General features: G+C 34.1%; 1 protein-coding gene across 8 annotated transcripts in view; it reads left to right on the top strand.

The window, feature by feature from the left end:
- The window catches only part of TrpA1 (Transient receptor potential cation channel A1), a 52,705-nt gene extending 34,241 nt beyond the window's left edge, over positions 1–18,464 (top strand). For 2 of the 8 annotated variants that reach the window (XM_070112286.1, XM_036359253.2), the window contains 12 exons: positions 3,172–3,360; positions 6,353–7,162; positions 7,959–8,273; positions 9,686–9,793; positions 10,932–11,173; positions 12,366–12,744; positions 12,812–12,928; positions 13,021–13,183; positions 14,167–14,279; positions 14,357–14,516; positions 16,235–16,368; positions 16,424–18,464. In XM_070112286.1, coding sequence (XP_069968387.1) covers positions 3,172–3,360; positions 6,353–7,162; positions 7,959–8,273; positions 9,686–9,793; positions 10,932–11,173; positions 12,366–12,744; positions 12,812–12,928; positions 13,021–13,183; positions 14,167–14,279; positions 14,357–14,516; positions 16,235–16,368; positions 16,424–16,597 — 2,904 coding nt within the window. In that variant the 3' untranslated portion in view covers positions 16,598–18,464. Of the gene's footprint in view, positions 1–3,171; positions 3,361–6,352; positions 7,163–7,958; positions 8,274–8,467; positions 8,579–9,685; positions 9,794–10,931; positions 11,174–12,365; positions 12,745–12,811; positions 12,929–12,996; positions 13,184–14,166; positions 14,280–14,356; positions 14,517–16,234; positions 16,369–16,423 lie in introns of all 8 variants that reach the window. The other 6 variants (XM_070112283.1, XM_036359239.2, XM_070112284.1 and 3 more) reach the window with 5 other exon arrangements.
- Positions 18,465–19,344: the final 880 nt, after the last annotated feature.

The following is a 19,344-nucleotide window of genomic DNA, read 5'->3' as shown; positions in this document are numbered from 1 at the left end:
AGAGTACTTTACAAAAACTCTGAATTTGGTAGCCAATCATAAATCTAGGCAACGATTCAAACTTATGTTTAGTAAAATTATTAGCTTCATCAGAATTAAGAAAAAAATAACTTGGCGCTTTTGGAATCAAGTGAAGATATCAAAAAATAGTGATTACTTGTCGGATGCTTTATTCAGTCTGATGTTGGAGAAATTTTATCTACATTGGTTAAAGAAGTGAATCGAACAGGTCTCGTGATGAACGAGTGTTATACAACATTTGTATATTCTATTTGTACCACACGCTTCTGGTACTCTTGTCACTTTTGACCATCAAAACATCTACGCTGGCACAACAGTCTTCAACGACACGAAGGCGATATGTTTGATTTTTCTTTAGATTTTTCCAAGGTATCATTAAAAAGCAGAACAGAGCAGTCAACTCGACGACTTTGCCACTCAGTAATTGATAGCTCCTATTTTAAAGAAGTACCTGTGCAGAAAACTGTATCTGAGTCGAACTTAACTGTCCAAGTTAAGAATTTTATTTCCTATCTATCTACCATCGCTGTCCTTCACAACCTGTGTACATATGTATATACCTATTTACCAAGTAGCTGTTAAAAACTGCTTACCGTCAGTCAGTTTAACAGTCGTTGGCATGTCTTTTGTGATTGTCTAAAATGCAAATGCAATTTGCCGTAATAAAACTTAAACTCGGTTAAATATTTACAAGCAACTTCAGCACATCCTGAGTGCGGCATTTGGCTTTGACAAAAGTTTTTCCGCACATTGCTGGGTGGATAATTTCAGTAAACACGTCAGAAGGATTGCAAAAGTTATCGCTGTACAAATATTTCTTAAACTTATTATAAGTTGCCATTTCGGAGCATTTTCGACAATTAGTAGAAGACACTTTCGGTGACGAGCTTGAAAATCGGCTTCTGAAATTTTAATTTTTTTTCAAGCAATAAATATTCTGGTAGTATCAAACTTTTAAGTTTGATTTTTGAGCTCTGAGAAAATTAAAATTTAGACGCTTGTTTGGGGCTTCGCAAGTTCTGATGGTCTAACAATAAAAAATGAGCTTCGAATTTATACTAATATTAATATATTCTATTTTGACGAAAATGTATTCGAAAATAAAAATAAAATAAATATGTGAAAGTCCACACACTTGTACTCCACAAGACATAAATATCGCTACATCACTACCGATCGGAATACCAACTAATTCAAAAGATTTTTCTAATAGCGATTGTCTATCAGGAAGTCAATGAAAAAAGAGCATATATCTGATATAAAGGGTTAGGGGTAGTCAGAATTTTCAAAAACCCGTATAATATCTTAGGCATATTCTCTGAAATTTTTAAGTAATTTCGACAAATACTTTTTGAGTTATTTGTTAATTAGCAAAGGGTTCTCGATCAACTCCAGAACGTTCGTGTAAAACTTCAAACGGGGTTTTGTCAAAACTGTGTTTTTTGAACAGGTACAACTGTAGCTCGAAAACTGCTCGGTAGATTTCAATGAAATTTACAATACAGCTTTTTGAAAATATGAAAAAGTAGTGACGCTAACGTCTCTTTAATGCTAACATGAGGATTCTCAAGTAAAATTATCCTAATTCTTTAAGGGGCTTCTTCGTTCGCAGTGTTCGTCCGTTGCTCGATTAAACGTTTTATGCTATTTAGGTATACCACTTACGGTTACTAAATACAAAAAATATATGACTAACCAATTGGAAGTAAGACCAACTTTGCTGGAAACAAATGGTGCGAAATCCATCGAAAAACTGTCAAAAATATCGAAATATGCACGCCAAATTTACTTACGAATGCCAAAGAAGAATATATCAAAACGCACTCATATCAACAGGTTGTGTTTTAACACATCTCACTGAACAAACATACTGAAACTCGTCTGATGACTATTAAATTATTATTTTTATACCCAGAACACGGTATATGTATTAAGTTTGTCACGAAGTTTGTAACACACACAAAGACACGTCGGCGACCATATAAAGTATACAAGTATAGAGACATGATCCGCGTGATAAGCTGAGTCGATTTGCCCATGCCTATCTGTTTATACACGAACTAGTACCTCAGTTTTTGAGTCAATCAAGTCCTTGTATGAAAAACATTTTTTATTGGCACGATATCTTCACGAAATAAGACATGGCTTATGGTTTAAGACAATGCTAAAATCTGCGTACATATTGTTCAAATCGGACCACTATTGCATATAGCTGGCCTACATACTAACTGATCAAAAGCGAGTTCTTGTAAAAAAGGAATTTTTTTGACAAGATACCTTCACGAAATTTGAAATAGGTTTTCGTCCACAATTGTTCAGATCGGACCATTATAGCTGCCATACAAACTGCCGATCAAAATCAATATAAACATTTTTTTCCTTATAAGGAACCTTAATTCGACTTGAAAGTTGTTGTGGTAAGCAATAACTAGTAAAACCTTTTTTCCGTTGGATTATGTGTTCAGTTTTAGTTATACATGTAGTTGCTATAAGAAATGCAGCTGTGAAGGGTAACTTCGTTGCAGTTAAACATTTTTTTTGTTGTGGTGAAAATATAATAGTACTTTCATTAAGTCGACTTGCATAGCTAAATCAAACATAAACTGAATGGTGAATAATTATTTATTCCTCATACGCCCTGTCTAACATTTATGAGACCTTTGTATTCACATTGAAAAAAAAGGATGGCAGATGTATTTCTATAGACAAAAAACATTTTTCTAGCTTTTTTCAAATTGGATAGAGAATTTTTAATAGTTAAGCAAATTTTATTTAACTCTTAGTTGGAAAAAACGGCAGTCATTTATTTAAATTATTATTCACTTTCAGTATGTGTTCTCGTAAAATTTGTCTCTAAACTCTTTTCTGCTATATGTTACAATAGTAATTTACATATTTCGGGCACTTCATCAGCAGCAACAACATACAATAAATATTCGCTAAATGAAAACGCAATCAAGTGTCAAATGTTATTTCTTATCATTTCATGTGCACAACTGTTTAAAGAACAAACAACAATAGCAAAAAATCAAAATACTCGAACAACATATACATATATAACACAACTACATACATATCTACCTACCAACAACCGTTTCTATACATATGTATATCCCTGTAAACATTAATCATTATCCTCTTTCTCAACAGTGGGGCGAGCAACGCGGACGTTTACGCGAGGAAATGATGTCCTTCTTCGACTCTGAGGGCAATGTGCCGCTACACTCGGCCGTGCATGGCGGCGATATCAAGGCGGTGGAACTATGTCTGAAATCAGGCGCTAAAATTTCTAAGCAGCAACATGATCGCTCGACGCCAGTGCATTTGGCTTGTGCACAGGTGAGTGTGTATGCGTGTGTGGTGGAGATGGAATGACAGTAAATATAGTAGTGAAGACTCAAGGTCTCCAAACTCTTAGTTCAGACCTGTACTGTCAACAAATACACTGCTGAAGAAAGCAATTGCTTAGAAGCGGAGAGAAATTGTATTGTATTAGGATAACGCCAGGTTGAAATCGTGAGTTATCTATTATGAAGTCTTTAGATATTAAAGACTTAAGGCTTAAAACTAACTCTAGAATCTATAACAGACGTTGTTCAACAAACGTCAGATCGAGACTGAAGAATAATATAAACTTTGCACAAAAACTTTCTTTGAAAAAAAAAGTTAGTCATTCAGAGATAGCTTAGAAATTTAAAGGTCCTCCATTTTCCTGGCAATAACAATATACACAACAGAAATCGTTGGAAGCTGTAGGCAAAACTCAAAAAAAGACTAGAAAAGAAAGTACTAGTGAAGTATTACAAATTTTGGAAATATTATTGCTAGTTCATTCTCCTTATCCTTGAGGGTTTTGGTGGCAGTTTGTGTTAATGAAAGATGATAACTACTTAGTATTGCTTATACAACCCAATAAGCGGAAGAAAGCGACTCAATAAATATTTATTTCGTTCTGTGTTACCTAATATGCGGAAGAAAGGGACTCAAGAAATATTTATTTCGTTCTGTGTAAACGGTAAAACGTAAAAATACCAACGGCGATAATTTATTAATTAAAAATGTTTAATGAAAATATTTACAATAACACAAAGCCGCGAGGCTCTTAACATCTTGACATTTTAATTAAACTCCATTGGTAAGTCAAGCAGTAACTCTTGCTTATTTAGGCGCATTTAATTATTGGTTTCTATTTTACTTGCTGACAGTAATTTTTTAAGAAGCCTCTTTTGTTAGGTATTGTTTACATTTACTCACTTGCTTTGTGAGCTTCTAAGTTGCTGTACAAAGCAAAATACATATGTACATATATAAACCCTAAAATTTCATGGTCGCGATGAATGACTTTCACATTATCTTTACTTACATTAGGGCACATAGTACATACGCATAACAAGCATGCAAACACCCAAGAATGTTGTTCAAATTAGCGCAAGAATTTTTTTTGACATTAATAACTGACACAAAATGCGTGACAAGAACAACTCTGCAATGTGTGAGAACTGAAGGCGAGAATCTGCTGAATCATCCGTTAAACATTGCGCTATGCGCACATGTATTTACAAGTACAAAGTGCCCCTATTCAAACAACGGTGACACGCTAAGCAAAATGGCGCGAATTCCTATACAAATACAGACATTAACTTCTGTATGTTACGTACACAAACGCACATCCTCATACATGAGTAATATATTCGAAATATTCGGTACAAGTTGCTACCTTGTAGTTCAATGAAGGTGAGAGAGGCGAAACTTGACGTCAACAACATCGCGTGGAAGTCAGGGATTGCCAATATACTTGTAATATTATAGTTTTATAGCAGGTTTTTTTTAATTAGTTGAAAACATATATGTTTTTAACATTTTTTTTTTAAATACATGTAAATTTAATACTCTGGATATTTTAGGAATAGAAAATTCGTAGAACAAATTTGAAATATGTCAGATTAAGCTTAAAAGAAATACCAGGCTTTAACTAATATATATGCTAGCTAATAGAGCAATAAATGTAGGCACATAACCTCAAATACCGTGATGTACAATAATAGAAGACGGTACTGCGTTGCTCGAAAATAAAATAAATTGCGGACATAGAACACGCGCTGCAGAATTGAAACTTCTCTGAATCTGCAAATTCCATGGAAAAATGTCTATGCAGACGAAAAATTGCTCAAATAATAGTTATTTTATACCAGCATTATAATATTTCATTTATTATTAACAATTTATTGGCATTAAATTTGTCAAAATATGACAACCCCATTTTTTAAAAATATATTTCCAACGCATATAAAAAAGCTCCTTTGACCATCTTCAACGACAATTAATGATTTATCTAACAAAATCTCTAGCGATACGGCTTTGAATGAGGATTTGAGCCCTCAAGCTTCTTTAATCTATTTACGCTTGAGGAAAATGTAACGAATCATTTTAGTAACCCATCTTATACTCAATCTTCTTTGACGGGCTGTCCACGCTCCCAACGCACTTTTCTTGAAACACTATATCTTAAATAGTTTGAGTTACCTTCTCCTTTCAAATTTAGGCCAAAGTGCTGAAGAACACGGACTACTTGGTCATGGATTTATTTTAGGCCTCTTCTAGTAATTTTTCTGTTAACATAAGATAAGCACGTCAGTCATCATAATCAACTTTTAGAACTGTATCAAACACTTCTATGACGGCTCGACACATTGTTAATTGAATATTCCTACATTCAATTGAAAATTGGGTCTAAATTATAGATTTAATGAGGCTAAAAGGATGAGAGAACTGAGGTTTAGCGAGATATGCATAGACACTAGTTTACATTCGCCGTAAAATTTATAGCCACTGATTTTGATGACCGATGATAGGTTTTCAAGAAGTTTTCCGAAATGCAGAGACAACTACCTGACAGGCTCCTTGCATGGTATATTCGGATTACACATAGTCGACTTTCTTCAGAACGGAAGCGGTCAGAAATATCTGTAAAACGAACATATCATTTCCAGATACTTTAATAGGGTCCTGTATCTTGTAGATCATAACATCAGGGCATGACGTGTAAGTTGGCTCAAATGCTGATAAATCGATTCTAATTAGTAACGGTTTTGGGAAAACGTCAAAAATTATCGGCATTTCGGTATTGTTTAATGTGAAACCTGGTCAAAATTCGGAAGGAACCGTATCCTAACTGAACTGTTTTTCTCCCGTTTGGCTAGTTAATTTGGTGATTTTCGAAAATTATTTAAATTTATAAATCAATTTATTTGTTCTGAAAAACACTAGCAAACCTACAATAACCTCCTTCATTGATATATACGAGTATTTACGTTGCTTCTTTACCATACAGGGTGCCATCGAAATTGTCAAACTTATGTTCAGCATGCAACCGTCGGAGAAGCTCACTTGCCTCAGCTGCACTGATGCTCAAAAGATGACACCACTCCACTGCGCAGCCATGTTTGATCACCCAGATATTGTCGAGTATCTGGTGAAGGAGGGCGCTGACATTAATGCGCTCGACCGGGAACATCGCTCACCGATTTTGCTCGCCGCATCGCGCAGCGGTTGGAAAACTGTACATCTGCTAATACGTCTCGGTGCCGGCATTAATGTCAAGGATGCATCTTCACGCAATGTCTTGCACTTTGTGATCATGAATGGTGGTCGGCTGCCAGAGTTCGCCGAAGAGGTGAACAAGACACAGTCACATTCTCAACTCGTACAGCTACTCAATGAGAAGGATGCTTCAGGCTGTTCGCCTTTACACTATGCCAGTCGTGATGGGCACATACGTTCGCTGGAAAATCTAATACGTCTGGGTGCTTGCATTAATCTCAAGAATAACAATAATGAAAGTCCTTTGCATTTTGCCGCACGTTATGGACGTTTTAATACGGTTAAACAGTTACTTGATTCGGAGAAGGGTTCTTTCATAATCAACGAGAGTGATGGAGAGGGTTTGACACCGCTACATATTGCCTCACAGCAGGGTCACACACGTGTTGTACAGTTGCTGTTAAATCGGGGCGCTCTCTTGCATCGTGATCATAATGGACGCAATCCTTTACATTTGGCGGCGATGTCCGGTTATATACAAACGATTGAGTTATTGCATTCCGTGCATTCACATCTGCTCGATCAGGTCGATAAGGAAGGCGTAAGTATGATTTGTATACATTATAAATATAATATACATATTAAATCTGATGACAGAGCTTCAAAAGTTCCATTAACTATATTTACCTAAATTAATTCATAACAAATAGAACAGGATGGTCTTACAATCATAATTCGAATCCTTTTATATACATATATTTAACAGGATCCTAAACATATACAGAACTTAAACCCTCGAAATTAGGCTTCAATATACATATATCTTTTCAAAGATATTATATTAACCCGATATAATCCTATAATGAGCCATCGGAGGCGTTTTAAAACTTGTGAGATGGAAAAGATTGCATGAGTCCAAATTGTTAGTGCTCAGGATCTAAATGGCGACTGTCTTTTTTTTAATTCCATACAAATAAAAAAAAACTTTCTTAACTATTTTCAACAACAATTAATGGTGTATCTCCCAAAGTAACGGGGAGTACAGTCTTCACCAATTTATTCAAGCCTGATTGGCTGCTATTGAAGTTGTGTAATACTTTGTAGCTCCGTTGAGACTCCAAAAAAAATTCAAAACAAAGCTCGGGACAACGAAAAGAACTTGTATGAAAGTTCACAATCCATACATATTTTTAGAGTTCTGCTTCTGTAAAGACTCCACTTCTTGGCCATTAATTGGGCGGATACTAATTACTAAACGAATATCGTTTACTTCAGGAATGCTCCACCAACTTAACACCATTCAATAGCAAAAAAACGAAGTTAAAATAGTTTAGTGGACGGCAAATTTTTGAATGAATAATCTTTAAAACCAACACCCTTTTATCTTTCTTCCGCAGAACACCGCACTTCACTTGGCCACAATGGAGAATAAACCGCACGCCATCTCCGTGCTACTTTCAATGGGCTGCAAACTGTTCTACAACAATATCGACATGAGCGCCATCGATTATGCCATCTATTACAAATATCCCGAATCAGCGTTGGCTATGGTGACACATGAGAATCGTGCCAATGAGGTGATGGCATTGCGTTCCGACAAGTATCCCTGTGTTATACTGGCACTAATCGCATCTATGCCAAAGGTGTTCGAGGCTGTGCTAGATAAATGCATAACAAAGGCGAATTGCAAGCGTGATTCCAAGAGTTTCTACGTAAGTAATGTCTCAGAAGTTTAAGTTGCGATCTCTCACTCTCAGCTTCTTTTGTCTCAGAAGCTAGAGTTCGTATATAATAGCTCTTATAAATATAATATATATATTTACTTTAATTAATTACAATTATATACAAATGAGTAGTTGTGAGCGGTAAAATGCATCAAATTCTTTACACTTCATCTATACTACAGATAAAATATTCGTTTTCCTTTCTGCAATGTCCTTTCATATATGAGAAATTGGATGAGAAAACCGACGAAACGTTAGTTCATTCGAATTTGACACCATTGCCGGCGTTAAATGTAAGCAGAGCATGTGTCATCGATTTCATATTAAACCGTTAACTGCCTGACTATCCATTGCCTATATGTCTTCCTCTTTAACTATATGCATAAATACTTGCCTGCGACATTTTTTTATTGCCGTTAGTTAATATAAATATTTGCCCATATACCGTCTCTCTCTCTCTCTCTCTCTCTCTCTGTCTGTATATGATTTACTGCCTGCCTGCCTCTTTTACGATATTTCTTATGTAATGCTTAGCTTTTTAAATAATTACAAGCGCATGTTTACAATCTTACACACGTAGTGTATAGCTAGTTTACTTAGTCTTTTTTCTTTAAATTGTATGTGTGTAGTGTATTTAAAGGGTGTATTTATTAATACTTTGGCTAGTGGGTTGGCGAAAGAGTCAAACTTAAGATACCATATGTAAGAGAAGCTCCTAGCATAATGAAATTTTGTGCCCTGGTGGCTCTGTAAGACTTCCACGATTGCGTCGAAAAAAAGTTAGGGTTTCAGAAGTCGGGTTTCTCTTACATAAGTTATATATAACATATGAACAAATTTGACCCGGACTGGCTGATAAAAAAATGTTCTTAGATTGTTAAAACTTTTTTATGTTCGTGTGAATTTTTTTTTCAGTCCGGGTCATATTTGATCAAATGCTCATATGTAGTAAGGAAAGAAAAAAGCGTTCTAATACTTTCCGTAATTCTATTACTTTCCTATTTTCCTAATATACCTGCAATATGCTGCTTTTAAAAGCTTAAGTCGACTCAAGCTTAAGCAGGTAAACTCATCTCTATATTAAAAAAAAATTAAGATTTCCAAATTTAAGTATTTTTTTATATAAAGGCACCGTCGAGTCTCGAAGAAGTTGATTTGAAAATCGAATTGTCCCCATGTACATGAAGATGTCTTTTGTATCTTAAGGACTGGCTTAAGCGAAAGGTAGTCGATACTTTACTATCCAAGAGTATTGAATCATTTTCGAACAAAAATCACTGAAAATTCCACACAATTAGATACTTATTCAACTAGACAACTGTCAGCATTGTTCACTTCCACAGGGTTATTCGCAAGACATGAAAATATTCAAAACTAAAAAAAATCAATTCTGTTTGCAGATAAAATATTCTTTTCATCCAATTCAAAAATCTCCTGACGAGATTGCTAAGAAGCGTCTGCTGCTTAATGATCCCACTTGGAGACCCGAACCATTGCTCACCATAAATGTGAGTCATTTTATGTGAAATAAATTAGCTGCTAATTTATGTGTTGCTACAAGCAAAGTTCAATCAAATTAATTCAATCAATTTTAAAAATAAACTAATTATGTAAAAGTCTCTAAAAAGTAACGTTAACTCTCACTTGCCATCTAGTGCGTCCGTTTGTAAGATATAAAATGTCTCGTCTCTAAACTGTTTTTGTAAATAATATGTCTAACAATGTATATATGTATTTGTGTTATTGTACATAGTCTTATATTCTTACTATCTAAACAAACAATAAAATTCTAAAATCAGTTTTCGCGAGATTGTCAGTTTCAAATGATTTATTCACTGATTTTTAAATTTTATATAGAAAAAAACTGCTTAAAAATAACAAAACTTCAAGCGTAATGCTTTTTTTCAGAGTACCAATCGAAAAAAAGTATTTTTGTTTTGTAACCACCGTAATATACGAGTACAAGTATTTATAAAAAGATTTCACACTTTTAAGAAACGAATTTACAATTTTAAAGCATTTAAATTATAAACAATAGCAATAGCTAGCAATAAAACAAAAGTATTTCACTAACTCTTAAATTGATTTCTGTAAAAAATTGTAAACGTAACAGTCCCTCTTAACTGATATTTATTTTATTCATATATGTACCTATACCATATAATTGATTAGAATACGATGTTACTGTTATGCTATATTCTTAGTTCACTTCTGCATTTTTCTGAATAGTTTGTGCATTAGTCTTGTTTTCTGTTAGTTATTGCATGCACTTATCAAAAAAAAATTTAAAAATATTTTAAAAAAAAAAAATCACTGTGTATTTTCCAAGTTTTCACAGCCTGTTTCTACATGTTTTTTGTGCCTATCATCTTAAGCTAAGCACATATTACAGCAACGAAGCGCATATATAATATAATATTATATATAATATATGTATACAGTATCTCTTTCCACTGCTTAACTCTTGGCGATTTGTTATAATCTCTGCTTGTGCCCTACGCTTCACTACACGCTTAGTCTTACTTTACTTCAATTGTCTCTCTATGACTTTCCTCTTGTCGTCTAAGTAATCTGTTTATGAAAGTTAACCTTGAAATTATATTTGTACTAAAATAAATATTTCATACATCAATTTGTGCCTGCCAGACGATGGTCACCCATGGTCGTGTCGAGCTGCTCGCCCATCCGCTGAGTCAAAAATATCTACAAATGAAATGGAATTCTTACGGCAAATACTTTCATCTCGTCAATTTGCTGATCTACTCAATTTTTCTATTATTTGTGACGATTTTTTCCACGTTGATGATGAACGAAATTCGTCCGTCATTTTCGAATGCGTCCATGTTGGAGAATGCAAATGTATCACAGGCCAATGACAGCAATTTAGAGTGAGTTGATGAATAATTGGGAGTAAATTTAAATATATATTTTATATATGTATGCGTATTGCTAGCAGATTTTCGATCAATTAGTAAAGACATTTGAGAATTTATATTAAATTTTCATTGCAAAATTTGATAATTCCTCAAACTACAAGTATTGCCTTTTTTAGGGTTAGCACTAAATATAAAATTGTGTAGTGCTATGAGATGGAATTGTTAATTCTACACTAGAATGATGACAGAGAAACAACTGTCAAAGTCACTGAAAATCAAAATAAAAACCTAGGAAGTAGCAACTCTCAAAAAATAAGGAAGAAAAAGTATTTTGAAGAGATAAATCTCGAACATACATATATATATCCGGAGTGGGCTGGGAACAAAAGCAGTTCACTCAGATTACATATCTGATTAATACCTTATGAATTTCCGTTCTATACCCAAGAGATCGATATATTTTGGCCGTTATTCAACTTAAAATCATATAAATATATTTCAGTTTTTATTCTCAAATTCTCGCGCTTACCCTATATATACCCTATACTCTATAGTATTTACGATTTTTCTATAAATGAGCTGAGTTACCTACAGCATGAGCCAGTTTATACTGTGGCTCCCGGAGTCCACGCCCCGTAATACTTTGTCAATAGGAAATTATTAACCATCTCTTCGGTCTTGGCTCATAAAACTTTCTTCGAAGCAACTTAAATAATCAAATCATTCAGCCCCGTTCTTTGCAAAGATCTACAAACTCAACGACCCCACAAAACATACTTCAATGGGTCTAATCTAACGAAGTTGCGAACTCTACTTACTTAGAAAACCGTTTCGGATTTCAAAAATAATAATACTATGGGAAACGATTCAAGAGCTTGAATATATTCTAAAAAATCTTGATTGTCGTTTGGCTACATTTAAGAGTTCTCAGCATTATAGTAAAATAATCCAACAATACAAAGCCTCGGTAATCGAATTTCAGCGAATATTTATGGAACATGAGAGTATCTACAGAAAATAGTAAAAGTCAAGAACTGAAAAGGTTTCTACGTATTAGTTGTTTGAAAAAGTTTAAGACTATTGATCGATTTCCACACCTATAAGCACTCAAATCCAGTTTAGCCTTTTGGTCTAGCCTTTAGTAATCGAAAAAACGATTAGAACTCATCAAGCATTTTCTAAAACTTCACATCATCTTTTTTAGTCTCCAAAAGAATCTCAGTAATAATGAATGGCCCAAAAACCCCGCTGGTGGAGGGCACGAATCGTTTGCAATGAAATACGGTGAGTCTTACGAGTGCCTACAACACACCACCGCTTTGGTCTTTTGCGCCGTCGCAATTGTCGTTTATATTGGCTGCAATTCTCTACGCGAGTTTCTCCAAATGTACCAACAACGGCTGCACTACATATTCGAGATTGACAATTTAATATCGTGGATTCTATACACATCCGCATTGATTATGGTGTGGCCGGTTTTTTTTGCCGAAGGCAATATAACGCCAGTGCACTACTCAGCGGCGGCAGTGGCAGTGTTCTTGTCGTGGTTTCGTCTATTGCTTCTGCTCCAGCGTTTCGATCAGGTAATTTAAAAAGTGTGGAATTTATAAACAAAATACATATATAACATTTACAATTTTTCTCCAACAGGTCGGCATTTATGTGGTGATGTTCTTGGAGATTTTGCAAACTCTGATCAAAGTGTTGATCGTCTTTTCGATTTTGATCATCGCTTTCGGTTTGGCATTTTACATTCTCTTGTCGAAGGTAAGAATCCGTTAATATTTAATGTTGCGACATTTTATAACTGTTTGTATGTATGTATATGTATGTAGTGTGGCATCTATGCTGTTTTACAGATCAACGATGCTCAGCCGAATCATTTGTCCTTTTCGAACATACCGATGTCACTGTTGCGCACCTTCTCCATGATGTTAGGCGAACTCGACTTTGTGGGCACCTATGTTAACACCTACTACCGCGATCAATTGAAGGTGCCAATAACGTCTTTCCTCATTTTATGTAAGTATCTCTTTAGTAAAGTAAAAATATGCTAAGGTACAAGGTGTAAGTTGAAATAGTACTGAAGAGTCAAAAGGTCCAATGAAGCCAGTTTTGACGGTACGTCTAGGGAGCAGAACCTTTTGATGAGATTTGGCAAGATCCCGACTTCCATAACCCATATTTAAAATATCGGGGTTAAGCTTAAGTAATTGAGTCTCAAACTTTCTAAATTCGATATGTACGGGAATTACTGGGGTCTCTCGAGCCACCTCATGCTCTTCAACTACCAAAGTTATTAAAGGTTTTTTAACATTTATAAGACGTTAATTTATCACAAGAAATTACTAGTTATGTATCTGAGAGTCGACTAAAGAAGTGCCTAGGGAGGTTATTTCTAAACAATATTATATGGTGTTTAGAAAATACTATAATGCGAGGCTTTCTTTTGATTGACCTCGGTATTGAATTTCGATATATCCAAAGTTTTTTTGGCTGCATTATTATAGTCTCCGCCGAACATCGGTGTAGTTTAGGTAATTAAGGATAGCCCCAAATATTACTTGGTAACTCGAGAGCTAAGTACCTAACCTATGTGGGACCGATTGCAGATTTTTGTAAGTATACCTAGTAACTTATGGTACATTGAGTTTCTAGTTTAGAAATTTTTGAACTGAGCTCTTTCGATTAATTGCTAACTATAATTTACGGTGGACCGAAAAGGTGCTGAGGAGAATCGCAAAATTTAGTATAGAGATCGGTCGAGTACCACAACAGTCATACTTTTTGCAAACACTGTAAATCTTAATTTTCTCATAAACGTAAAAAGTTCATCAAAAAAACCGACACTTCGAAGAAGTAAAGTAAATTTTACTCAATTAGTGGGAGAACACTTTTATGACCTTTAGTAAGAGAACGTTAAACAAAGAAGACTAAGATCGTTTACTCGGTTCTTATGTACGAAATAAACCGATCACTACCACATACTACAAATCTCATTTCAGGTGTTTTCATGATTCTTATGCCAATTCTACTCATGAATCTACTTATCGGTTTGGCGGTTGGCGACATCGAGTCTGTACGACGCAACGCGCAGCTCAAGCGCTTGGCTATGCAGGTATGAGCGTGAGCTAGATATAAATATGTTTTATATTGAATTTATTTTTAATGCTGCGTCTCTTTTGTTTGTACCAGGTGGTCTTACATACTGAGCTGGAGCGTAAATTACCTCAAAGTTGGCTACCGAAAGTTGACAAAGTCGAGTTGATTGAGTATCCAAATAACACAAAGTGCAAGCTCGGTTTCCTTGACTTCATTCTACGCAAATGGTTTTCAAATCCCTTCAGTGAGGATTGTAAGTATATATGTAGAGTTTATGGTGAAGATCATGGCAAATATTGCCTTATTATCAGTGATGTAAGTTAGAAACAATAAGAGCTCGGCTTCTACTAGAGCTATGAGAGCGACTAATATTAGAAAGCTTGGCTCGAGCTTTGTAATAGATGGATCCCAACTAAATTATACAGTCAATATTCAAAGCCGGAAACATAAACCACAACCGGTTCAAGCTTCAAAACAATTAAAGCTCTGATACCTTTCTCACAGAAATGAATAGTGCCATATACCATTGATTTTCTCATCATATAATCTTACCAAATTAAACATATGGCGAAGTTTTTCCAAGCAACTGTCGACAGGAATATTGAATATTAAATCTTGATGTATATTTCTGACAAGAAACATTTCCTCCTCAACTTGATCAGACCTTCGAAGTTGTTTTGAAATTTGTAAGGCCCTTTGAGATGAAGTGACAAACAACTCGAGTCATAGCCCTGAAATGTTGAAGAAAGATCAAACTTATGTGGTCTCTAGACAATAAGATTTCACTGCCTTTGCTTTCTCGAAGAAAGTACTATACTTTAGTTGACAATCGATCCAAGTTCGCAACGAACTTTCTTCTCTTGGATTGAAGTCCGTATGCCGAATGAAATTTCTAGTATTTAGATAGACTAGAAGGCTTTCGAGCAACCTTTCGAGACCACCCTTAATACTTGTCTAAAACATCCTCTATACATATACCCTGAACAAGATATATTAAGTTTGTAACGCGAACTCATTTTCCTTAGTCCCTCATTTCTTGAGAGAGCGATCTGAAATTTCGCACACGTCCTTATTTCACCAAGAAGCTGATTATATAACATTTAACCTATTCATTAAACAGGACTGTCCTCAATGCCGTTGGAGATTTAAAGGTTAAGTTAAGTTTTCTTGACTAGCCGAACGAAGTTGTGGTATTTTTTCTCGGCACAACTCTATTAGATCGGCTTTGACAGCCCCACTCCACATTACTCTTTTTTTTTTTGAGATTCGAGATTAACAAGTGTCATTTTTGCATGGCGAAAGACCCTTTCGTTTGATTGAGTTAAGCAGAACTTAACTGACAGATGGGTGCTAGCCAGACATTGGGAAAACGGTCTTAAATCCAGAAGATTGGTGAGATAATCTACTCAATAGTCCAAATTTTGTGACTAAGTGTCGGTCGAATCAAGGTAAACGATATGCGTACATATGTAGCATGTTGTTTATAGGAATTGTATGTAAATTGAATGGGTACACTCAAAAAAAATTCAGACATAAATTTGTACATTTGAAAATAAATTCATATCACATAACATAGATAACGAGGCATCTCGACAGGCAATTTAAGATTGCTAAAAATCTGTAAAGCCAGCAATATTTTCATTTGCACACAAATTTAGAAGAGGCAACATGCATGTAGTTTCGGTCGCATGATGCCAGCAAGCATGAAATGCCAATGGAAAATATTAATTAAATCAGAATTGCGAATTTTTTTATTCAAAAATTTTGGATTAAAATTTTAATTTTTATTTTTTAATGCAAACACTATTTAATTCTTAAAATATGAAATCTTATTTTCCCAAAAAATATGTACATTTGTCGAAAAAAGTAAAATTCTACTTAAGACCGTAAGATTTTAAAGCAACTACACTGAGATTAAACACTTGTTTTTCTTTATTAAACGAAATTTTTCATAATGTGTTTTATCCACAGCTTCAATTGATACGATCTCATTCGAGAGCAACGATGATTTCATTAACAATGAATTGGAGCGTCAGCGTCGTAAATTGCGTGACATATCACGTCTATTGGATCAGCAGCATCAACTCTTGCGCTTAATCGTGCAGGTGGGGGAAAAAGGCAGTTTTATGAAAAATGTATATATACTTATATTTCTTACAGAAAATGGAAATCAAAACTGAAGCCGACGATGTCGACGAAGGTGTATCGCCTTATGATCTAAAGGCTGTTTCAAATTATGGCACTGGACCGGCGCCAGGCTCACGTTGGACCTCGCCGCGCATACGCAATCGGTTGCGAGCGGCGCTAAGCTTCAATAAAAGTATTTATGAATAGAAGCAGCTGAGGAAATATGAAATAAATAACATACATACTTATGCATATTAATAGCACGTAATATGTTGTAACTAGGATAAAGAGCAGCTTGTTTGTTTGACACTATATAACACTCCTTATGCATTTGTTGTTGATTTAAAATTTAAAACACATATTTACTAAATGAGTTATGTATACAAGTGATATAATACTTGCCTGTTCACGAAAATTGTATTTCAAGAACGAATTCTAACCTCAAATTTCTCACTCTCCAACCATGGAATATCTAATAATTTATATTGTATTTTCATCTTAATCACCATAACGGAGCTTTTCGTCGTTGTATTTTGTGGAGAAAAAGTCAGTGAATTTAGCCAACATAATTTGAAATATCATTATTGTTGTTGTTGTAGCGGCAGAAAATTTTTCTCACATAATATTGTATAATGCTGCCACTTTGACAGTCTTTAGCCAGATGAAAAACCGGGTCTGTCCCGGTAACGTGTACACGAATGTCGTTGGAACGGTCTGAAATATGATCTTAGATAACGGATATCTGAACTTTTTTGTAATTTGGGGTGTTCTAATACCACTAGTTAACTCTTTTATATTTACTTTGCTCTCTCCACAAGTGGTACTCTGGATTAAATGAGAAAGAATGCTCCCTGTCGATGTTCTTTAGTATAAAACGTCGGAGATACTTGATGAAATGTTATTATTACTGTTGTAACGATTATCCAGACCCATAACGCGGAGAAGCGACTCGAAATCACACAAATTTTAAAAATAATTATTATTTATGTACATACAGGGTTGCAATTCAAAAATAATTGAATTAACAATTTTTGGTAATATTTAATCCCAAATATCGGATTAAACAAATTTTAATCACACGCTTATTGTAATATTTATATAAAAATAGTTTTAGAATTTAAATTTCGATTTATATATTTGATTAATTTTTAAACGAAAATTAGAAAATTTTGAATTCCAAGCAACTAGTAGATTTTCAATTTTTAATTTCCAATTTTAGCAAATTATATTCTAACTTTTTAATGAAAATTTTTTTAATTAAAAAAACCCCATCCTTGAAAAGACACAATGGTAATATCCACACACATACATAGTTGCATGTATACATAATCATATCTGTATGTGCTGTTGTTGGCAATGCGCTCGGCTAAATGACTTTATTCACTTCTAGAGTTGTAGGAAATACATACGTTATTTGTCTATAATATATATGTATCTATACCTACATATGTTTATAGTATAATAGAAGATGTCAAGGGAAGTTTTGTATGAGAAATAAGTAGGTATATATTGAACATGTATGTATGTATATTTACACACAGGCGATTACAGGTATACAATGACATAAAGGCGGCTGCCGGAAAGACGAATTTACAATTTTGTCTAGAATATACTAATAAAATAGCAAAATGACTACAAAAAAAAAGAAAATATATTCAAAAGAAATTTTAATGTTTTTATGTATTTTAAATTGTTTTGTGATAAATGTTTGCTGTGTCTATAATGTTTATAAATTCATTTACACGAATATACATTAATATTTTTAATCACAGTACATAAAACAATACACAGGCATAAATTCACTAAACAAGGCTGCGTGGTTTATCTTAATATATGCATGTATGTTTTTTTGTTGTTTAAACCATTGTTGCCGTATTTATATGTATATCAACAGTTTAAGCAGTATATATGCTTGAATTTCACAGCGGCAAAAAGGAATTGTATTAGATACACAAGAAAAGTGTATAAAAGTTTTTTGAAAAAATGCATATTTTTGCTGGAAGGAACCTTGAACATGATTAACATTTTAAATAAATTATACTATGATAATTGGTTAAATAAAAATTATTGTAAAATTGATGTTGATAAAATAAATATACTTCAACTGAAAATAAACTGCTGGTGTTCTGTATTTATGGCTTGTAAAAATATTAGGCAAAATAATAAAATAGGAGGAAAAAATGCGACAGATTTACAGAAGCTTATCTAGGTCCATTTTTCATTAAGAACATGCTTTCTACATCCATTTTTTAGATAATTACATTGGTGTCTTAAATTATATAATATATGTATAATTGAATGGAACCGATTTGGTTGCACATAGTGTACTACATTTTGTATATTTTGTAATGGGACGCGGACGAAACTGTCCCTGCATTGGAAAAGCCAAGCGAAGGACAACAACAAACATATAGATTATATAATTAAATACCTTTGTATACTTGCAAACACATCAAGTTTCAATTATTAATTTAATTGTTTACAACAATTAGTGTAATGTAGCAACTAGGTTGGTAAACCAAAAAAACTCCAGGTCTTTACATAAACACGGTATGGGAAATGCTCTTTATTTTAAGAAAAATGTAGGTAAATAAGAATACATACACATATACGATTGCGATCTATCCTGAAGTATAATTTTTTGCAGACTTTACAAGTTATCTAGAACTAAATTGCTGTTTATACAAATATTTATTCAAAACAAAGCTAGAAACACTAAGACGAACGAGCGCCATCTAGCGTCTCATAGCATTATATACGCTAGCTGAATATGGTTATACTAATATTGTAGACCTACCGTGTGTTCGTATAAAAGTAACGAGTAGCAGTTTTCTTTTGTTGAGTTGAACATTTTACCAACGCTGCCGTATTGCTTCTCTCAAATCTAATACTCTAAAATATGCGTGTTTTATGTTTAAAATGTATAGAAAATAGCAAACACTTTCAGTTTAATG

This window comes from Bactrocera oleae, chromosome 6, assembly GCF_042242935.1.
Source record: "Bactrocera oleae isolate idBacOlea1 chromosome 6, idBacOlea1, whole genome shotgun sequence".
Taxonomy (NCBI): Eukaryota; Metazoa; Arthropoda; class Insecta; order Diptera; family Tephritidae; genus Bactrocera; species Bactrocera oleae.
This window is presented reverse-complemented; position numbering and strand designations above follow the sequence as displayed.